This window comes from Natator depressus, chromosome 1 (assembly GCF_965152275.1).
Source record: "Natator depressus isolate rNatDep1 chromosome 1, rNatDep2.hap1, whole genome shotgun sequence".
Lineage (NCBI taxonomy): Eukaryota > Metazoa > Chordata > Testudines > Cheloniidae > Natator > Natator depressus.
This window is the reverse complement of record NC_134234.1, coordinates 317,853,162-317,877,122: the sequence shown is the minus strand read 5'-3', so window position 1 is coordinate 317,877,122 and position 23,961 is coordinate 317,853,162. Positions and strand designations below refer to the sequence as shown.

Below are 23,961 nucleotides of genomic sequence, written 5' to 3'. Positions count from 1 at the left end.
AGGAAAAGGAGTATTATTACAGAATACAAAATTGTCAGAAAAGTTTTTAAAGAATTCTGCAGGGGAGCTTTGGTCAAAATACTACTTCAGTTCTAATGAAAACAACATATAAAACTCCAGAGCCCATAACAGGCCAATTATAATCGTGTTTGTATTAAAAATGCATAAATAAAGGATTCTGATTGTGTATTCATTTTCTGTAAGGGAATAGCTACACTGGAAATTATAGGCAAGGTATGATACAGATGTACATTTATTAATTTTTCACACTCCTCTAAAAAGATTTTTAAATCCAATGTGAGTGCAACAGGATAACCCACCTTCAGAGTTAATTCACCTTTCAATATTTTATGTACTGTATTGAAATGAAAGTTTGGTAAGATCCGGCTGGTTTTCCATTGAACAGCAGAATGTGACAAACAAAGCTATTTTACTCAATATTAGCACTTTCCCTCAATTACTTTCTAGTTCTGAGAATTCTGCTTTTTGGATGGTACTATGATGAACTTTACCTATCGTCTAACTCCCTACTTGGTCAAATTTCATTTCAAACTATTCCGAAGAAGGAATAATTTGTAAAACAGATTAAACAACATTCACTCCACATGGGTTTGAGGTGAACTCATTTATGAATTTCTAAATGAACACATCAGTGAGAACCCATGAGCACACAGTATCTCTCTTACTTCATTGAATTCCGCATCTCTTGTCGCAGCTAGGTCAAACCCTTGCTGCTGGCTCTCATACTGCAGGACCCTGATCATCAGCAGGTATGCTGTCCTCACATCATTGCCATACAAGGAGTTGGTGTACTTGGTGGCATTTTGCAGCACTTTAGCAATCTGTATGGACTTATCTCCATCCAGTTTGGTCTCGTTGAGATGTAGTTTTTCATTCTGAAGTGGAAAGGAAAAAAAATAAGGGAAAACAATTTTGCAACAGTCTTAGTTCAGTCATTCCAGTTACAAAGACACTGTTGCTTTCCATCATCTAGACAGAGGAATCATCTGATCCAAACAGAAATACTACTGGGAAAGGAGGGGAGAGGACATTGCAATGAAATGTGCATGACTGTCAGAGAAGATAAAGGTTCTAAAGGGAAATGCAGGGTCTGAACGTTCACACAGCTGGCAGATGGAGCCTGGTGGTGTCAAGTTGGAGACTGGGATTATCTGAGATGATGAGCATTAGAAGCAGGAACTAGAGAAGATAACAGGGGTTGGGGATTTTATTTACTATGTACATTAACATCATGTGGGTTTCCCAGCATGCAAGACAAAATCTGCCAAAGATGAGCATTTAAAAACAGGATGACACACCTCCAAGGGCCTTTACCAACAAACAATTACTAAAACTCACAGTAAATTCTAATAAATCCCCAGGAAAATGTTGGGTCAGATATTCAGTTGTAAATCAGTGTTATTCCACTGAAGTCAGTGTGATTGGGGGCCACAACGAATGTCTCAGTGTTTGGACACTGATGTAAACAAATACGAATACAGTCCTAGTAGCCATCACCACATTTGGAAAGCTATATGTCTATTCATTTCTTTGTGTTCAAAGCATGTCTATTATGTGTAGACGCTACTGCGTATTGGACAGGTTGATAAGACTCTGGCCTGCTAAGAATAAGGAAACATTTCCTACCATGATTTTAAGATCCACAAAGCTAACGGTGGTACAGTTAAAAAGCTCAGGAGGGAGCCAGCCTTTCTCACTATTACAGTGCCGAACTGCATTCCCTGAAGAAAACAAAACAAAGGATTAACAAGACCTACAATAGTTCTGCACAAAGCAATATAGAATTTGTTAGAAAATTAGCTTTTTACTTTCAAATCTCTTAAAGAAAAACACATATTTCACCTTGCAAACTAGCATTCCTCAGCCTCAGGAAAGTTACACACTTTATTGTTGTTCATAAATAGATTTCTCCAACAATGGTCTATGTTAGCCTCCAGATATCTGTCTAAACCTGTCTCATGCTAGTTGCCAAAGCATCTTTTGATGAATTAAGCAACTGTGAATATAAGAAAGATTGTGCAATTCCTAAACACCAAAGATGAGAGAAACATCTATCCATTACAGGTGAGAATTCATTCGTTCAGTCAGGTGGGTATCCTGGATAAATGCTAGCTGTGCTTCACAACATGTGAGCACTGTCAATATTACAGGTAAGCACATTGTTCACAGTGAACACTTTAAGCGACAAATGTAAATTCCTTTTTTCATTTGGACTTGTTTGGAAGCAGCTTTCTATTTAATTTAATCTATTCATTATTTGAAATTATTTGCCAACTAATTTCTACAGCTGTTTCTTGGTTTGTAGATTCCTTGTGAACAGCTGATTGTGGGTATTTGCTTTTCAAAAATTTTAGCTATGTTCGTTATCTCTGACTGGAAACAAAATCTCATGATATTGTTTCTGTTTCCTGACTGGCTGTGTGTGACCTAGGCTCAGGTTTTCAGTTCAAATATCCACATTTGCAAATACAAAATTTGCTTTCTGCCAATGTTCTGGAATGTTCACTTAAAATTTGCTGTTTCCACAGACATCTCTGCCTGTTCTCTCATTTGCTAGCATACACACAAACAATCACAAGAGGAATGCAAATATCATTGATGAAAATTTATTTTATGCAAAAATGTATATTAGTTGAAAATTTAAATAAAGTTAGTTTAAAAATGTAATTTACCCTACCCCCACCTGGCCCGGGAAGTTCTCAGAACTGGAGACTCAAGGGCTACCAATTTTCCTCAAACATATGGAGTCAATGCTAATACTCCATGGTGCTACTTTTAAAAGTTATATAATCATTTACAGTTCATTCCACTTGCAAATGATAACAACAGATAAGAGTTGGCAAGTGTAGAAATGAGATAAGTAGTTACAGAGATTTCATTTCCCACAAAAAATTCTCCACAAGCTATGTGAGAATAATCTTATTTTAGTCCATTGTTGTAGTCTAGCAGACAAACATATTCAGTGAAACACTCACAGCTGCTAGTGTTTGCTGTCCAAGAGCCTTTCTTTTTCCCTATTCTCTTCATTAATAATACTTATTTAAGAAAAAAGCTCATATTCTCCAAATAAACAATGAATTTCAATAACAGAAACTTGCTTGGAAAGGTGCATTAGAATATTGCCTAATTTTCATATTAGGTTGTCATTCACTTGTTTCCTTCATCCCACACACATACACTTTTGTCACATGTGATCCATCCCATTAGATATAAAGGATAATAGTCATAACAAAATGGTGGAAGCACAGATGTGTCCATTATAATCAATGTTTTATTTAGAAACATTAATGCAGCCCAAACCTGCAGCTGCTACTCCTCATACAGAAGGAGAAGTCATGCTTACATTCTTGATAAAATGCAATCATCAGGAACCTCAAATGATGCAGAAAGGTAAAGTGCTTGATGGAAAATTTTAGCTACATTGTACCTCTGAAGTTATATTAGCAGAAATTTAGTAAAGCAAATACCATATAAGTACTCCACATTTTATCCCTGTCTACATGAGTTATATCGCTAAAGGTCATGTGTAATCCATTATGCGCTGAAAACAAAACATAATAATTACTTTATACAGTGAATGGAAACTGAAACATTTGACTGTGCTCATTTACAGATATTGTTTTAGACTCTCTTTTCCATATTACGTTCGCTTGTTTATTTATCTACTGCATTTTTAATGTTCTGCCTTTCATTTGTTAACTGGAATGTGCTTTAATTAATTCTTGATATGGAAGTTATACCTAGATAAATCCTTCAGCTTGTGACAACCACAAGCTACATTGTAAACTCTAGACTTTTAAAATAAATTCTTCTCTATGTATACAAGTTTTTTCACTCTCATTTTTTCCCATACCAGAGCTTCAGGTAAAAATATTAATGTTCTACCCAGTCAACTTACCCACTGATCCCTTGGGACATGGCACAGCAGCTGGCTGTCCAAACTTGGTCTGTGGCCACCAAATGCCAGCTTCAAATGCTTTGGGACACCCATTGTAAATCACTGTGACAGGAATAAAGAAATAATGCAATTTTTCTAGCAATGTAAAGTTAGGGAAATAATAGTAAGAATACATTTACAGCTGCAGAAAGGCTTTCCCTGCACTTAGAACCTTACTGGAATCTCCAACAGCTTCCATAGGGAGCCATTTATATTTGTTCTCTTTTCAAAACCAGTGTTCCCCAAACTTTAACCAGAGTGCTATTCAATCGTGCAAGCAAAGACATACATGCCAAGGAAGTGTCATTATTAATTTGGGACTCTGGATGTCACACCATACACACTGTATAACTTTAGCCACCTTTCTGGGAGTGAATTTCCACTTCACTTTACCCTGAGACCAAGAACCAACCATCCGTGGGGAAGGTAAAATATACAAATCATTTGAAACCACCGTCAATGTGGCTTCATGGCTAGGCCAGCAGAGGGCACCCTAAGAGTGGTGCAATCATCTCCCCCTACGCAGACTCCTTTACATAACTGATCTTAACAGGCATAGGGAGCAGGAGGTGTTAGTGACTTGGTGCACAGCATCACAATTTGAGGTTATGATGATGCTAGCAGACGGATTCATGTATCTATGTCTCAGAAATAACAGGACAAGAATGTTTTGCTTTCTTCTTAACTAGCACTTTCCTCATTTGGCATAAATTAGATAAAATATTAGCCTCAATTAATACTCTTCTATTTCTTTAGTAATAACACTTAATAACATTGAAAGTAATAACATTTTTTAAAAATGCTGGAAGCAGTTGATGGCTGCAAAATATGGTACCTTCGCAGCCCTGAATGGTAACCTCAGCAAAAGGATTGTCGCAACGGTTACACTGTCGCCCAATCACTCCAGGTTTACAAGGACACTGTCCTGTCTCCCTGTCACAGGATCGAGTATGAGAACCAGAAGGGAAGCAGTCACATGGATAACAGGTGTCACTGCTTTGTGGCCTGTAGTAGTTTGTCTGGAAAAATAAAGAGATAGACACACAGTATTTTAATTCTGCCATATTTCTTATAACCCCTTATTAATTATATTTCTTAAGTTCTTCCTGGATGGCTTGTGAGTCTGAAAAGAAGAATTAATGAGCGCCCAGACACTATGATGTTGGGGGCTTTAAAAGTGCACAGATGAAGAGGTTATTTATTTACACAATAACTTGAGTTCTTTGAGATGTTTTTCCCCTCTGGGTGCTCCACTATAGGATGTTCATGTATCTGTGCATGCTCAGCCAGAGACTGTGAAGCAGCATCTGTGGGCCTGCACCTATAAAGAGCAGCTCCTCATGCTCCCATAGGAGGGCACAGGAGAGAGGCGTGGACCTGCCACCACTCAGGTTCCTTCTCAATTGTGTAGCCAGACACTCTGACAGAGGGGAAGGAGGGCGGGAGGTGTAGCATCTAATAGGGACAAAACATCTCAAAGAACTCAAGTTACTGTACAAGTAAGTATCCTCTCCTTCTTCTTCATGTATATGTCCCTGTGAGTGCCCCACCATGGGAGGCTCCCAACCAGTAAATCAACATGCAGGTGGGTGCTGATGAGGCAAATCTGAGTCAGTTTGAAACACTGCATCATCAAAGGTAGCATCAGCCCTGGAAGCAGGTAAAATGGCATACTGCTTCGCGAATGTGAGAGCAGATCTGCAGACTTCCGCTATGCAACGTCTTTCAAGAGGGCTATAGGTAAGACTGAGCCCTAGTGGAATGTGCTGTCACTCTGTGAGGGGGCTGTATTCCAGCAGTCTCCTAGCACTTCGACAGCCTTTGCAGGGAAATGGCTGTCCCATCACTTTTTCAGCAAAGGACACAAAGAGTCTGGGAGAGATCCTAAAGGTCTTGGTCCTGTCTAAGTAGAGGGCGAGAGCCCTTCTGATATCTAGTGTGTGTAGGCTAGATTTCTTTCTGGAGGCAGGAGGCTCTGGATAGAACACTGGTAGATGGAATTCCTGATTAACACAGTATTCCGAAGAGACCTTAGGGAGGAAGCGGGGATGAGGAATTAGTGCAACCATGTCTCTGTAGGAGGTAGTGAATGGTGGGTCTGCCATGGGCACACCACGTTCTCCCATTCATCTAGCTGAAGTGATGGCTATAAGGAATGAGGGCTTGAAAGAGAGGTGGAGGAGAGAACAGGTAGCCATTGGTTCAAAGGGAGAGGGGGCATTCCTTAAGGCACAGAGAACAAAATTAAGGTCCCATGGAGGAGCAGGGTTTCGTACAAGGGGAAACAAGTTGTGTGTCAGCCCTTAAGGAATCTGGTTGTGATAGAATGAGCAAAAACTGAGAAGCCCCCAATGGGTGACTGGAAGGCTGGGATAGCTGCCAGGTATATTCTGACTGAGCTCACTGACAGACCCTGAGTCTTTAAGTCCAATAGGCAGTCTAGGATCTTGCAGAATGGAATTTCTAATCTTGAGATGAATGAAGAGAACACCTGAAATAGAAATGTTTCCACTTCTGGAGGTAAGTTTTGTGAGTAGTAGGTTTCCTGCTAGATAGGCATACTGACTGGACATTATCTGAACAGGTAAGCTCCATGCTAGAGAACAATCTAGGAGCAATGCCTTCAGATTTGAAGATGAGATGTTGGGATGGTTCATGGTGCCCAACTTCTGTGACAAGAGATCCTGCTGGAGAGAAAGGCAGAGAGGCATTGCCACTGTGTGGTGATGGAGATTCGAGAACTGCACCCATCTTGGCCATGACAGCACCATGAGGGTAACTCTGGCTTTTTTCGGGTCTCCGTTTGAGGATGGTCTTGAGAATTCAAGGTAGAGGGGGGAAAGCATATTGCAGGATGCAGGGCCACAGTGTTATCAGAACATCTCCCAATGAATTGTGGCTGCATCCTCCCTTGGTGCAAAAAAGGCAACATGTCATACTGGTTTGGCAGATGCTATGGAAGACAGAACCATTGAGCTCCCATTCATGGTCCTGATGGAAGTTCTTGCTTAGGGATTCTGAAGTTCTATTCTGGAGACCTGGTAGATAAATCGCCAAGATTTCTATCTGATGTGAAATGTACCAGTTCCTCAGTTTTAGCGATTCTACGCATAAGGACTAGGATCTTGCTCCACCTTGTTGGATAATATAATACTTTGCTGCCCTGTTATCCAGTGTTATCTTGATGGAGTGACCCTGTATGTTGTGAAGGAAGTGCTGATACACCCAGCAGACTGCTCTCAGTTCTAGAAAGTTGATGTGAAGTGTTATCTCTTGCATGGACCACTTGCCCTGAGCTGTGACCCCTTGGAGGTGGGCCCTCCAGCTATCCATCGTGAGGGTTTTTGAGGATGGAGGGTGTGAGAATGGGATTCCCCTGCAGACTTTCAGTGGCTCCTTCTGTCATGGCAGAGAGTCCAGAACTTTCAGAGGTGCTATCAGGTGTTTGGAGAGACTATGCCTGTTTGGGGTGTACACAGTCCAAATCCACGTCTGAAAGCACCTGAGGTATGACAATGCAGGAGTCATATGGCCCAAGAGTTTTAAGCAGGCCCTTGCAGTTGTTTGTGGGCTGTATTGTATTGTTGCGATTAGATTGGACATAATTCAGCCTCTCCTTGGACAGGTAGGCTTTGACACTTAGGGAACCCAGAGAGGGTTCAATGAAATCTTTCCTCTGGACTGGAGTCAGTGTAGATCTCTTCCAATTGATACAGAGATCCAGGAACTGGCATAGGGCTAGTGCCTTCAGGGTTGCTGGCTGAACCTCTAGAGCTGACTGACCCTTGAGGAGCCAATCGTCCACAAATGGGAATACTGCAATGCCCACTGACATAAGGAATCCACTACTGCTGAGAGGACCTTGGTAAAGACCCTTGGGGCTGTGGAGAATCTGAAGGGAAGAACTTGGCACTGGCAATTATCTGAGCCTATTATGAAATGTAGGAAACATGTTTACCACCAGAGAATTAGGGTCAGGACGGGAGAAGTATTCCATTCTATGGACTGGAATATATTTATTATCTGTCCACCTACACATGAAAGGAAAAGTGGCAGGTGTTTGCCATAAGGAATATGTAGGCCTCTTCTAGTGGGATCTGGAGGTATTCCACCACACATTTCACTAGACCCTGGAAGGTCGTAAAGTCATCAGCATACGAAGGTAGTGGTGGCATTACCGCTTCATCCAGGGAGGAGGAGGAATTGGCTGATGGGGGTGAGCTTCTCTCAATCTGTAGTTCTTGCTCTTCTTGTGCCTCTCCCAGTACCTTAGGGGCATACGGGACCAGAAGATGGTCAGTTGGTGCCTGTGAGTGATGCAGTTCTGGTAGATCTTGGGGTTTCTTTCTAACTGGTATCCTGTAAAACTGTTCACCCAAGTGTCTCCAGGGGGTCTGGTAAGGTGACTGAGGAGGAAGGGGATAGAGGAAATGCCCCCAAGGGTATTCATAACCCCGAGGTCCAGGGCACCTGGCATGCTCCAGAAGGTCTTTTCAGTGAAGAAACTCAGGAGAATGTGATAGTACCATACTGAGATAGGGCCTTTTACCAAGATCTCAGAGACTGAAGTCTCCTACCCTCAGCTAAGGAGGGGGGCTCAGGCATTAGTGTCAGTACCCAGGGTTGGAAGTCTGATGAAAATACACTTTGTAGCTGATGGAGCGGTACTGGGAAGGGGGCTATAGTAGAGCTCCTTAATAGGGAAGACTCTGGTTTGTCTGAAACCAGAAGGTTGTCCAGGGAAAAGGATCTGGAAGGTGGTGGAGGGCTGTGATAGCTTATGGTCAGAGTCTGAGTTCGTACTGGAGTCAGGAACATGGGTCGGTGCCCAGGAGCAGATGGTGCATGTGGTACTGGAGAGGACAACGCAGCAGCTTCTCTGACCTTGGAGCTGTAGGAAGATGATGGTACCAGAGTGTGGGGAGAAATCCTGAGTATATCATGTGCCAAGAGGTGTCAGATGGTGCCAAGGGAGGAGCCCTCTGTACATGGAAGACTTCTCCGCACATGACTTCTTACATCAGAGGTGGGCAAACTACAGCCCGCCGGCCACATCCAGCCCGCGGGACCATCCTGCCCAGCCCTTGAGCTCCTGGCTGGGGAGGCTAGCCAGCCTCGGCCCCTCCCCTGCTGTCCCCCTTCCTCCGCAGCCTCAGCTCGCCATGGCACCAGCACTCTGGGCGGCGGGGTTGTGAGCTCCTGCCGGGCAGTGCGGGCAGCTTGGCTGGCTCCAGACGGGTGGCGCGGCTGCTAGTTCTGCTGCTCTGAGTGGCATGGTAAGGGGGTGGGGAGGTTGGATAAGGGGCAGGGGACCCTGGGGGGCAGTCAGGGGACAGGGAGTCGTTGGATGGGGTGGAGGTTCTGGGGGGGGGGGTTAGATAGGTGTGGGAGTCCCGGGGGGCCTGTCAGGGGGCGGAGGTGTGGATAGGGGTCGGGGCAGTCAGGGAGCAGCCTCGCTGTCTTCTCTAGACCTGCCTTTAAACCCTGAGCAGACCTTGTAATTTGATGGGATGTGGGTGTCTCCAGAAGTGCCCATTACTACAAGGAAAACATCTGTGGCAGGTCTGTCAAGGCTTAAACCCCAGGGTCTTCACCATAACCCGATGTGACAAAGCATTAAACCAAAAGTCCTGGAGAGGGAGGACCTCCTTTTGAATGCACAACTTTGATTAAATTAAATAAAAATAAGTAAATAACTAAATAAAGTGAGAACGAAAAACTCATAGTGAGAAAAGGTGGGAAGCTGTAGGCACCAAGTGCTCCCTCTTGAGCGACAGGCGGGTGAAAAGGAACCGAATGGTGGCGGGCCTGTCCCTTCCTATATGGCCTTCGTATGGGAGCATAAAGAGGTGCTCTGCACAGGTGCAGGCCCAGAGATGCTGCTTTACAGTCTCTGGTCGAGAATGCACAGGTGCTCACACATCCTGTGGTGGAGCACCCATACCGACATGCACCTGAAGAAGAAGAATTATCCTATGATTATCACTGCTCATAACAAGTATGGGAAATAGTTTCTGTTAACTTTTGTCTCTACTGTAACTGATATAGCTGATGACATTGCTTATCATCATCAGTAGTTCCTTCTAATATCCAGGAGTGCCTTTGCCTTCATTCTATTATACTTTTCTCTTCATTTAAGCCCAATTGAAAAAAATGATATTTGCGATCAACCTCTTAAAGAAGGTACAATTTATACTAACAATTTATAAGGTACAATGAACTGTGTAAACAGTAGGTCACTGCATGGCAAAAAGACACGGGATCCTGAACATGAAAGCTCTGTGTGGGGAGAGCTCCCAGTGAAGTCAATGGGAGGTCTGCATGCAGAGTACTTGCAGCATCTGACCACGGTTTGCAAAAATGAGTGTAACTTACATGCCAAAAGATGAGCTTGCTTCATCTTACACAAGTCTGTTAGTTGTTTCTTCAGCTCCACCCTCCTTCTGCCACCCTCCTTCTGCCTTATGATGTGAAAGTTACTCTTACTCGCATACCCACAGAATATCCAGCTAGCACAGAATACACTGCTTTACTTTTACACCCACACACTGGTGACCCAAAGCCTGGCCAATTTACACCATTACTGTTAACATTGAATTTTCTATCATGTAATCATGTAGGGCCTGATCCCCAGCTCTGCTGAGTTTACGTTCAGAACTGAGGGGTAGAGTGGAGGGCCACCTTTCTGTCTCCTGATCTTAAGGTCAAACTTTCCTCTTACATATACATGATTTCAGTAAGGCTTTTGACGCAGTCAAATGTGACATTCTCACAAGGAAACTTGGGAAATATGATCTGGATGAAATTACTACAAAGTGGGTGCATAATTGGTTGAAAAACGAAACAGAAAGTTTCAAGTTTACACAGAGCTCTTCTTCAGGTCTAGACCAGACCAGACCTGAAGAAGAGCACTGTGTAAGCTCGAAAGCTTGTCTCTTTTACCAACAGAAGTTGGTCCAATAAAATATATTACCTCACCCAACCTGTCTCTTTGAGAGTGGGGTCATATTCTGATTTTATCAAGACCATTATAAAACAGAGGATCAGAATTTGGCCCCTTATTCTCTCTCCTTTGCTTGCAATAACATAGTTAGTAATTACAAAAAGGAAAGAAGAGCTGCATTATATGGCTAAAATGAAGGACTAATATCAGAAAAAAATATGATTCCCTATGAAAAATAATTATGTTCTATATGATACAAAGCACATTTGTGCAGGAATGTATATTTTACATTGCAGTTATCCAACTAATTATGTTTTAACTTGAAGAATATTTCCACTAAACAGAAATTCTTTTGCTTACCTTACACTGACACTCTCCATTAGTCTTATTACAGTCAGGATCAAATCCTTTACTGATCTCACAATTACATGGACCACAAATGGGATTTCCCCACCAGCCTCTGGGACAAGGCAAGTCAATTCTACAAAATAAAACAAAATAGAAAGGAGGCTCTTTTAAGTTCGCTTCTGAGAGGAAAAAAGGCACTGGGCCAAAATTTGCTCATAGTTACATTACTGAGAGTATAGTTTACCCCAGTGCTGTTGTCACAATTCAGCACATACAATAAAAAATAGAAACAGCTTTTGTTCTGCAAGATCATTTCTCAAACTGGCATTGAGTCCAGATCCTCTCTCTTCAGTCTCTGATAGACAACACTCCTGATTCTGTGCATCCCAATAACCTCCTCCCTGCTGCTTATTTATGGCAAGACAGGCTGCTTTCAGTGCATTCAGAGAGAAGGTTGAATTCTGTTATTCCCTGCAATTGCAGGGCTAGCATTCTTATGTATTTTTATGAGTAAAATGTAAATGATGAGTGCTAAAGGATTATAACAGGAGTCTTTGTAAGTGATGCCAGTTGGAATATCTGCCTTTCTGGTCCAGACAGTGTGACTGGTTTTGGAAACAGCGCAACCAATATGTGTAGCTGTACAATGCAACAACAGAGAGGGTCTGGGTTGCAGTTTCCAAGAGGACTGATACGGCAGATGAAAACATACAAGAGACACACAAAAGGGGACAAACACAGTACATTACATGAGACTTTCCATTTCCCTTGGACTTCGTGAATTACCCATATTGCACTCAAATGGGACAATAGATGAGAAAGTGTTTGCCTCTCCATGGCCAGCTGGCTCCTTACAAGAGGGAAGGGGTAGGATACCAAGGAGCTCCTGTTCTGTAGAACTCTTAAGTTCTACAGAAACAGAGCTGAACTCTTGCTGTGCTTAGGAGCTCTGCAGGACAAGGGATCTGCCAACCTCTATTGTTATCAGCTCTCAAATGACAAGGGGAATTTATGTTGAAACAAAAAAGGGGGGACCACTGCCTTATGCTCACGGAAGGAATAGGGGAACTGGGAAAGATCAAGACATTGAACAGTAAAAATAATCCTCTTACTTGCTCTCACAGTATTGCCCATAATAGCTTTGTCCACATTCACAGGTGTACCCATGGGATGAGCTAGGTTTACGGACACAGGTGGAGACATGCTCACATGGGTTCAGGTTACACACATCAACACAGTCTCTCCCAAAGTACCCTGGGGAGACAAGGTTATAAGATTACAGCACCCAATGTAATTTACGATTTGCATGTCTCAGAAAGACCATCTATTTTAAGCTTATACACTAATAACACATCGTGGATAATCAGTAGATTTCCCCAGAGATACTGTCAAAAAAGATCGCTTTTTACTGCGAGGGGGAAAAAAGGTAACAGGCTATACTTTACAACAGTTGGCAAAAACTCTTTGGGTGCCCTTGGATCAATAGCTTCTGATTGCTTGCTCAGGTCATGTGTTACAAATAGCTCTATATTCTCTTTCTGCAAGTTCAGGAGGTGACTGAACTTAGGCAGGCACACACCTCAAAATGAAGACTGACAAGAGAAAAGTTTCAAAATGTCCCTTCGGGGCCTTGGAGTGTAAAACATAAATCTAACACTCAAAAAGTTTGTGTGAGAAATACGAGAACACAGAGAAGATGAACTTAAAAAAATTGCAAATAATATCAAAGCCCTTTGCAACATAACTAAAACCAGATACAATTCCAACGCTCTAACTATTATGCCCAATTTTCATGCAGACTCCTTTACCTGGGTCACAGACACAGGAGTAGCTGTCCCAGTCATCAATGCAGTAGCTGTGCTGGGGACATGGACTGGAATCACAAGGGTTGTCTACTTCGCAGCCTTCCTTTATATTGATCTTGATTGCCTGTTTCATGTTCAACGTAGCTACATTCGTAGAAGTCTCCCCCATTCTTACTCCCTGAGCACAGAAAAACAGTAACTTCAACTAAGAGATTCGTCCTTTAGGATATAGTGGTACATATACCGAACAATGCATCTCACTAACTTCTTTAATCTTCCAGTTTTCTATATACATGTGATCTGCTTAATCAGGTGCCAGATTTTTTTTTAAAAGTGTTGGACTTTGATTTAAACCAAGAAGGGAAAGAAGAAATTTCTTGAGGTCAAAAGAGACTGGATTCCTACATGAAGAAAAGGGCAATGTTTAATATTTTGGTGCTTGCATATGTTATAAGGATTTAAAAGTTATCCAGAAAACAAAACTCAGGAGGAAAAGGATAATAAATTATTTCTTTCAGGTATCTTCTCATAAATGCAAGCTATGACATATTTTATTCTTACCTGCATACAGCCATAAAAACCCTGCTGCACTGAGACTTGATCTCCAGAGATACCTCCCACAATGATGCTTTTCATTTTGAGTCCAGGAAGCTGATTTCCAATCTGCACAGTGCTCTGTTAAAGAAATAAAAGGACAGTGGATAAGGGGGTCACTGCACTATTATCCTTTCCAAGTCAGAGAATGGCTTTCCTTATGGATGTACTAATCTGATAGCAATTGACAGTAGGCTAAAATTTATAATGAAATGAAGAGCTATTTATCTGATCTTAATTTCACAGGCATGGTCAAAAGATAAAACTCCACTGATTTCAACGGGTTTACACTAAGTGTAAGTCACTGAAGAATCTGGACCATACACTGCTTGCAGTAGGAGCAGTATATGGTATTTGTTTATCATCCCTTCCCCATTCCCTTCTTTTTAAAGGCCCTCTGGATGATGAAAGAAAGGCCAAGTTATGATGCTATCTCACCTGATACATCCCATAGTCCAAGGACATAACAGCCAGGTACTTGATGTCTTTGCCATCTTTAGCACTCTTTAACTCTATTAGCAAATGATGCCATTCACCATCACTGACTCGTGACTGGGTCATCTTCAAACTAGCAACCTGGTTCAGGCCATTGTAAACTTCAAATTGCACATAGTTGTTCAAGATCTGCAGGAAACAAATATCATCTCTATTCATCGCTGCAATACTGACTTATTCTCAGATGAAGCTCACGGTGGACCACCAGTATGAGTGCAGGCAAACAATGCTTCTTACAGGAACGAGCTGTAACCTGGGAAAAACTCGTAAGTGGTAACACCTCCCAACACAATTTAGGGAATTCTGCTTCTAACCCACAAAGAAAGAGAAGGAGAAGAAGAAGAAGAAAATGACAAAGACAAAAATGAGGAAGAAGAAGAAGAAAAAAAATGATATGGAGTCTGAATTACAAACACAAGTCAAATCTTTGTGTTAGGACAGAATTCAGCACATCTTAGATAGTGAGGCTAAGCCACCTTTCTCAATAACTGAATTTAGCACTAAAAGTGCTTATATTCAATTTCAATCTATACTTCTGGTTTCTGCCTTATTCAGGGAAAGAGTAAATACAATGGGCAGGTGAATACAGCGGACATCGTTGGTTGACTACTACCTCTGTCTACATGTATTTCATGATAGGTAGAACAGAGTTCTTCCAGTTTATGTTAACGTATACTTATACTTCCCAAGCTTTTGCATTTTATAGAAATGCATCTTGTTACACAAACCTTTTGAACTGTAAAGTGACCAAGGGGAACAAGGTGATGACATCTACAGTATTTGATGTTACATATGTTACTTTTAGCTACATGCATGAAGACACATATTTAGTTTAGCCCTGTCAGTTGATATTTGGGGAAATTTTCTGAATTCTATGCCAGATTAAGAATGCCACACACTTACCTGAATGTTGATCTTGGATGAAGTTCCTGCATTAGCTTGCATTAACATGCCATTAACTTTCCGGGTCCTGAACATGAGTCCAATGTACCATGGTACAGAGATAGTAATATCAAGGTCACTCCAGACAATAATGCTCTCACCACTGAAACGCTGGGGAGAAGGCATTACTGTAAATCAAGAGACGAGATAAAAAAATAAAATTCAATCTTTTAACACAAGGACTTAGAGCAAAAACAATACAATTTGCCATGGGTTTTTCATCTGCAATTTGTTTTCATAAATGGTCCCTATTCACTAATTATGTAAGAAGGAGATATAGAACACTGAAGCCAACGGGGGTTGCTCCTGCTTATGTCAGGGCTAAATTTGGCCACACTTCTATATAGCGAGCAACCAATCAATTACCATAGATACTACAATTGTCCTGATAATAATTATATCATTTGCCAACAGTTACCACATATCATGACTATTACACTTATTTCCTGTTTTAAATCCAGAAAAGAGACTGTAGTATCTCGGAAAACATTATCTGGTAACTGTTGTCTTCATAATGGTGACCACCTGATTTTGCCTACAATAAAAAATGAAGCCCTAAAATCATAATACAAATAGGTTTGGGCTATTCTTGCATAATGATTTCTCTATATCTGATGAAAATTAAGTTCTATTGTTTGTTTTATTTTAGTCTAATGTGTTACTGTGTTTATGTATACCATTGCTAATGATATGGAATCCAAAACCAAATTACAATACTGTAAGTGTGTTTTGTCCCATAGTCAAGAGTCGAGAACTGCTAAAAATGTGCTGCTGTTTTGATCAGGGGCCAAAAAAATTAGACAAAGTGACGGAGATAGAGAATCATGCTGTCTGTGAAATAACCTTTTTTTTGTCTCAATTGAAGGGCTCAGCTCAAGATTGAAAGCAGATCTTCATTAACATCTTAAACTAAACAGGGTCTTTTCTTCTTTTCTATGATGTGTTAACAAACTCCTTTTATAAAAGAAGTGTGTTATAAAACCATAAAAATATTGTCATAATATCTGCACGAGATTTCATTAGTATAAATACCTTACTAACATGAAAAGTACCTCAGGTAAATTTTGTAGGATACCACAATGGCAAGAAACAACATAGTATTATGGACTTTATTAGCAGTTTATGCCTCATTTTATTGTTATTAAGTCAGTACGTTTTCTTATGAAATCACCAGTAGCTCCATATTTTTGCCAGTTGCCGCAGGTATATAGAAAATAACTGAAGACATCTCTACTAAAGTTAAATAAAAACCTCTGGGTGCTACTATGTTACAGAGAGAGATGTTTCAGGAGAGAGAAATTAAATAAAAAACAGTTATTTATTTGTATTGTAACTGTTGTTGTTGGAGATGTGATGCAGACGTGTATTCCACATAGGTGTGCGCGTGCCCAGTGCACTGGAGCTAGAGAATTTTGCTTAGCAGTACCTGTGCGGTGGCACTTGTACCCCATGGCCATATACCCTACCCTGGCTATATGAGGTGGCACTGCCCATCTCCTACGTTCCTTCGCACCAAACCTCAAGAACATAGACTCCAATGTAGAGGGGATGGGTGGTGGCTTGTGGAATGCATTTCTGCATCACATCTCAAAGAACAATAGTTACAATACAGGTAAGTAACTATTTTTTTCTTCTTTGAGTAGATGCAGCTGTGTATTCCATGTAGGTGACTCACAAGCAGTACTTGCAGGTGGGGCTCAAAGTCTATTTAAACAAGGATTCCAGGACTGCCTTCCCAAAGTTTGCATCTGCTCTGGATGCAGCAGTAATGGCATAATGGTTCGTAAACGTACGTACAAATGACCACGTGGCAGCCCTGAAAATGTCCAATACTGGAATGCCATTTAAAAACACTTTCAAAGTAGCTCGCGCTCTCATAGAATGAGCTCACACCCTTTGAGGGGGCATGGTCAGACTACTTTGTATGCTGTCTTGATACAGGAAGTTATCCACCTAGAGATCATTTGCTAAGAGACTGTCTGTCCCTTCATTTGGTCTGCATATGACACAAACAGATGAGGCAAAGTGGGAAAAGGTTAAGTCCTGTCCAGGTAAAAGGCTAGACACTGGATGACAGCCAACGTTTGGAGATGTTGCTCTTCCGGGGTTGAATGCGGCTTAGGAAAGAACACAGGTAAATACATCACCTGATTCAAATGAAACTAGGAGGCCACTTTAGATAAAAACGTAGGGTGTGGCCACAAGGTCACTTTGTCTTTGGAGACCTATGTGTAAGGAGCGTCTGCAATCAAAGCCTGCCGCTCATACACCCTCTCTGCCGATGTTATTGCCACTATGAATGCAGTTCTTTGACACAAAAGAGAAAAAGAAGAAAATGCCTAAAACTCAAATGGAGACCCTATCAGAGTCGCTAGGACCATATTAAGGTCCCACAAAGGAACTGGTTCTCTCACCGGCAGGTGGAGATGAAGGTCTCCTTTCAAGAACCCTGCTACCATGGTATTCAAAAATACTGACCTCCCATGGATGGGTGGGTGAAATGCTGAAGTCACCACCAGGTGCACCCTCAGTGACCTACGTGCAAGACGATGACTGACAATGTAACAAATGTAAAAGTATAATTAGGCAGACCAAAAAAGCATTTGAAGATCAACTAGTGAAAGACACAAAAACTAACAGCAATTTTTTTTTAAGTACATCAGAACCAGGAAACCTGCCAATCAGTGAGGCCACTGGACAATCGACGTGCTAACGGAGCACTCAAGGAAGACAAGGCTGTTGCGGAGAAGTTAAATGAATTCTTTGCATCAGTCTACACTGCAGAGGATGTGAGGGAGAGTCCCAAACCGGAGCTATTCTTTTTGGGTGACAAATCTGAGTAACTGCCCCAGATTGAGGTGGTTTTGTAACAAACTGATAAATTAAACAGTAATAAGTCACCAGGACCAGATAGTATTCACCTGAATTCTGAAGGAATTCAAATATGAAATTGCAGAACTACTAACTGTGGTACATAATCCATTGTTTAAATCAACCTCTGTACAAGATGAATCGTGGACAGCTAATGTGACGCCGATATTTTTAAAAGACTCCAGAGGCAATCGTGGCAATTACAGGCTGGTAAGCCTAACTTCAGTATCGGGCAAACTGGTTGAAACTGTAGCCAAGAACAGAATTATCTGACAGATAGCTGAACCTGATATGGTGGGGAAGAGTTAACATGGCTTTTCCAAGGGAAATCATGCCTGACCAATCTATTAGAATTCTGTGAGGGTGTCAACAAACATGTGGACAAGGGTGATTCAGCGGATATCGTGTACTTGGACTTTCAGAAAGCCTTTGACAAGCCCTGGGATAATTCTGGTTAGTTTTATGGGACTTCCTCCTCAGCATCCCTGAAGCAGGTGAGTGGTTCTTCCATCTCTTGGGGAAGATGGCAGCACTGGAATGCGGAGTGGCCTCATTCACCAAGTCCAAAGGTGACTGCTGACCAGATGTGAGCCTTGGTGCCAAAAAAGCCCTCATGGCCTGCTTGGGGGTGCTGCTTCAAGTGCAAGTCTCTGGCCATCTGGTTGCTTTTGGTGAACAACTTACAGATAGAATACGGCTCCCTTGTGTGCCCTCGCCTAAACACAGCAAGCACCTGCTGTGTGGGGGGTCACTATTAGGAATCGATGCTCTCCCCGCCCCATGACGGGCAGTGCTTGAACCTTGGAGCGGGTGTCACACAGGAAGTCCTAACTAAATCTAACTTAACCTTTACTAATACTATCCACGGTACAGTAGAACCTCAGAGTTACGAACACCAGAGTTATGAACTGAGCGGTCAACCACACACCTCATTCGGAACCGGAAGTACACAATCAGGCAGCAGCAGAGACCAAAAGGAAAAAAGAAGGCAAGTACAGTACAGTATTGTGTTAAACGTAAACTACTTTAAAAAAGGGGAAAGCAGCAGTTTTCTTCTGCATAGTAAAGTTTCAAAGCTGTGTTAAGTCAATATTCAGTTATAAACCTTTGAAAGAACATAACATTTTGTTCAGGGTTATGAACATTGCAGAGTTACGAACAACCTCCATTCCCAAGGGGTTCATAATTCTGATGTTCTACTGTACTACTAACTATATAAAAACTACATACATGAAGGGAAATTCTCAGAAAAACTGAGATAGAGAACGTGAGGTGATAACCACACACAGCTCTGACTCCAGTCAGAGGCAGTGAGAAGGAACTGAGGGGAGGGTTGGGGCAGTGCTGCCTCATATAGCAAAGGGAGGGGCTACAGCCCTAAGGCGCAAGTGCCACCCTTTCGGGTACGGCTAGGCAAATTTCTCCAGCTCCAGTGAGCTGCGCTCGCACAGTACACGGCTGCATCTACTTGAAGAACTATATACGTATCTCTTTTGGTGTTGAAGTGGTAAACAAAGCAGGCAGTACAAGGGTGGTAATTTACCCCAGTGTATCTCAGATTACTTGATTCTAATTAACAGATTAAGCACAAAGGAAATGGCTCTGAGGCAACAGGAAACCTTTAATGAATTTCAAATCTTCCAGAGCCAGGTTGCCGAGTTGTCTGAATTACCCAACCTTTAGGCAGCGAGTATGCTCTTGTGCAACTAATAAAATATCTGCCATAGCAGCACAGAAGTGAATGCTCCAGTGTTAGGAAGAAGCCCCTAGCATTGCCCCAGTCTCTAATCTTGAGCAAATATACTTTACACAGTGAACTACTGGGCACAGCCTTCAGTGAAAAGCACCTTATTGTCAGAGTTATGTCCTGCAGTTAGGTCCCCATCCTGCAACACTCATGTACATGTAACTCCCACTGAAGTAGATGGGAATTTTGTGTGTGCAGAGATTGCAAGATCAGGCCTTTAAAACAGCTGCTCTACAGTACATACCGGTAGATGGCAGAGGTACACGTTCACCTCAAGGGATATTAGAACCCGTAAGGCTTAAGCTTCTGCTTGCAATTTGAAACACAGTCCTCTAATTAGTCGTGCCTCTTTTCTAACACCTAAGTTTTCCCATGCTCTACAGCAAAATGTTGTTGCCAGCTCACCACAAACAGACAGGGAAGGAAATGGACAACAGTATTCATCCGATGAAGTGAGCTGTAGCTCACGAAAGCTTATGCTCAAATAAATTTGTAAGTCTCTAAGGTGCCACAAGTACTCCTTTTATTTTTGCGGATACAGACTAACACTGTTGCTACTCTGAAAAGAATTCATTGTGTAGTGTCCCCATTTTGAATTCTCCTCTCTAAATAATCAGTACTCCACAGTTCAATACTGTTGTATACGTTTGACTTGATTCACTCTTGACATATAGTTTCACCCCCTCAGAGCTCCTCTCCCCTAAAGGTCTCATCAACGGAGAGCAGCTTTAAAGTGCAGTCAGAACTCCACAGGAGCCCAGCCAGTGGAGGGAAAAACTGAACTCTGAGAAACACAGGTCTGCAATCAGAACCTCATGTATTCCACAGTTGTGGCATTTGCCACAGAATCCACTCTTTGCCTATCCTTTGCTGCAGAACTGTGCTCCAAAATCTAAACTTTCATTTTTAAAATAAATTTTATGTTTCTAGCTCTCGTTTGCAAGATAACCTTGGCAATAAGAACTCAGTGTAAATGATGCAGAGATGTCTACCTGATCCTGCAGACAGCCTGAAACAATAGCTCTGAGGGCTTATCCATTCATCTGATGGAGGAGCTAATACTGTACCCTAAATATGATTATTTAAATGTCAACATTGCTTACATTTTCACTGCTCATCATTTTTGCAGAAACATCCAGAAATATTGTTTAGCAAACAACCTCAAACTGCTTCCCACACCACCCTGTGTTCCAAAAGCTCCGATGTCCCCTATCCAGCATCCCCCTGACTTCTGTAACACAGCTGTGTGTGGTCAATATTATAATCTCTGGCAATCTGAAAATGTGGGGAATGTAAACAACATTTGGGCTACTTTTATGCTTCCTTTATTCTTTTTCATAATTAACTTGTTAAAATATCTACGTCTTTTAATTTAAATGAAGCTATCACCAAATGTCCTGTCTGCCTCACCAGAGGGCCACAGGATCAAGGGACCCTGCTACAGAACTTAATTCCAGCTTGCTGTGGAGGACATGGGGCCTTGTCTACAGATGACAAATGTAAACATACTGGTTTGTTGTTGGGTTTGCTAATGCTCCATTTAGACTTCCACACACCCAAGCTACTAGATGAAGGTTTCTTCTTCCATTTATGCTTTGTCTTCCTCTAACCCCAAGGGGACTCCTAGCTATTGGTCTAATGAATTATTACTTGTGTTATGGGAGTGTCCAATTGTGCTAGACACTGAATAAACACACAGGATGACATTGTAAAGATAAGGCCTTTTCCTGTAGCCATATTGTAAGGTCTGAGGCCTTTGTCTGCAGCCATATTAGGAGAACAGCAGCCATGAGCTAAGAAGCAGGAAGTCACATCCTCATATTCCATCTAAATTACATTTTGTAAAGCCATGTTGTATTTTGTCCCAATTACCATTGCCCTCAATGTCCTTAACTACTTTCTCCTTCAAAATTTTTTCCAAGACCTTGCATACTACAGATGTCAAACTAACAGGCCTGTAGTTACCTGGATCGCCTTTTTTTACCTTTCTTAAAAATAGCAACTATGTTAGCAATTCTCCAGTCATATGGTACAACCCTAACTTTACAGTTTGATTAAAAATTCTTGCTAATGGGCTTGCAATTTCATGTGCCAGTTCCTTTAATATTCTTGGATGAAGATTATCCGGGCCCCCCGATTTAGTCCCACTAAGATGTTTGAGTTTGGCTTCTACCTCGGATGTGGTAATATCTACCTCCATATCCTCATTCCCATTTGTCGTCCTACCATTAACCCTAAGCTCCTCATTAGCCTTATTAAAGACTAATTTGCTTAATTTTTTAAAGTTAGCCTTTTTGAAATCAAAAACCCTAGTCACAGATCTGTTTTTGTTTATCCCTCCATTTAGTTTGAACTGAATTAGCTCATGATCGCTCGAACCAAGGTTGTCCCCTACAACCATTTCTTCTATGAGGTCTTCACTGCTCACCAAAACCAAATCTAAAATGGCATCCCCTCTTGTTGGTTCAGCAACTACTTGGTGAAGGAATCCATCAGCTATCGTATCCAGGAAAATCTGAGCCCTATTATTATTACTAGCACTTGTTCTCCAGTCTATATCTGGGAAGTTAAAGTCTCCCATGATCACAAAATTCCCATTAGTATTTACTTCTTTAAAAACATTAAAGAGGTCTCTATCCATATCCAAATCAGATCCCGGCGGTCTATAGCACACCCCAAGCAAAATCCCAGGGAGGCTCTAGTAGCTTTCTTCCCCAATGTGATTTTTGTCCAGACAGACTCCGTCTTATCCATTCCATCACTTCTTATTTCTTACAGTCTACCTCATCATTGATATACAATGCTACTCCACCACCTTTACCTTTATTTCTGTCTTTCCTAAACAGGACATACCCTTCAATACCATACTCCAGTCATGACTACTATTCCACCATGTTTCTGTTATCCCTATAATATCTGGTTTCACTTCCTGCACCAGTAGCTCTAGTTCCTCCATTTTGTTACGTAGGCTCCTTGCATTAGTGTACAAACATCTTAATTTTTGCTGTTTCGCTTTGCTCACATTCTTTACCCAACTGGGCACAGACATTCTACTGCCAATATTACCTATTAGATTGGTATGTAAACTGCCCTTCCGCCTTATGTCCATTCTCCTATCCACGGCTGTATCCTTTCTTACTTCATTTTCTTTCCTCTCACAGAGAAAATCTGGCGTGGAGATTACTTGTACATCTCCCAACCATCTCCCCTGAATTCCTAGTTTAAAGCTCTCTGATGATCTGATACTTTTTTTCTTGGTATAATAGGTCAAGGAAATATGAATTTGATACAACTCTTGATCTTTCTACCCAAAACCAGGAGAAAGAGAGAAGAGAATCAGGCCCCTTGACTTCAATGGAATTATTTCACCTTTACACCAGTATGAATGATATCAGAATTAGGCCCTGCCATTTTAGCCAATCATCCAACCCTGCAGTTTCAGCACAGTTAATCTTACTGGAGAGATTAACCAGTCAGGTGCTATATAACACATGATGGAAACCAGCAAATGGTTGACAAAGCTACCTGTCATCAGGCAACATCACAAATGAGGTCTTTCTTTTTGAAGAACCATCATCCAATAATCACTCTAGCATCTATTTCCTGCTAGCGGAAAGGAAGAGTATGCCTAATTTTCTTTGGCAACACCAGAATAAGGAAACCGCCTGCTCAAACTGCAAAGAAGTATGAGTCAGATTACACCAGTGTACATCTGGAATAATTCCATTCACTTCAATGGAGTCACTCCAGATTTACACTAGGGCAGGTGAGGCTAGAATCTGAACTTTTATTTCTTAAAAAGCAACCTAAATCTAGGGGATTTTCCCCTTAGAATGGGAACATCACTACAAATTAGCAACCTGTACTAACCCAGGCTAGCTGCTATTCCCATTTAGACTGTGGGTCTGGGGCTGTAATGCGAATGCTGCTGTGCTGAACCTCAGCCTCCAGCTATGGTTTTCCTAATGAGGAACCTCCCTTACTTCCCCAGGAAAGGAACTGGGTCCAAATTTTTCATTCCCTTATAAAGCACACCTGTTGCTCCTTTCCTATATTTTATTAACAAGTTTTACATATCTATACACAGTGTTTTCAGTCATAAGTATAGCCCAATAAAATATAAAGTGTTCTTATTAAGGAGGTTTCAGAGTAGCAGGCATGTTAGTCTGTATCCATAAAAAGAAAAGGAATAAATTTGTTAGTCTCTAAGGTGCCACAAGTACTCCTTTTCTTATTAAGGAGGGATTGCCTTCCGCTG

At 41.6% G+C, this 23,961-nt stretch overlaps 1 protein-coding gene across 1 annotated transcript in view; it reads right to left on the bottom strand.

Moving 5' to 3' along the window:
* CELSR1 (cadherin EGF LAG seven-pass G-type receptor 1) overlaps positions 1-23,961 on the bottom strand; it is a 258,104-nt gene that overhangs the window by 39,585 nt on the left and 194,558 nt on the right. The window contains exons 9-18 of the mRNA XM_074942418.1: positions 15,047-15,213; positions 14,087-14,272; positions 13,616-13,729; positions 13,058-13,232; positions 12,362-12,503; positions 11,262-11,382; positions 4,794-4,977; positions 3,920-4,021; positions 1,648-1,742; positions 687-896 (exon numbers count right to left, since the gene is read on the bottom strand). Coding sequence (XP_074798519.1) covers positions 687-896; positions 1,648-1,742; positions 3,920-4,021; positions 4,794-4,977; positions 11,262-11,382; positions 12,362-12,503; positions 13,058-13,232; positions 13,616-13,729; positions 14,087-14,272; positions 15,047-15,213 — 1,496 coding nt within the window. The remainder of the gene's footprint in view (positions 1-686; positions 897-1,647; positions 1,743-3,919; positions 4,022-4,793; positions 4,978-11,261; positions 11,383-12,361; positions 12,504-13,057; positions 13,233-13,615; positions 13,730-14,086; positions 14,273-15,046; positions 15,214-23,961) is intronic.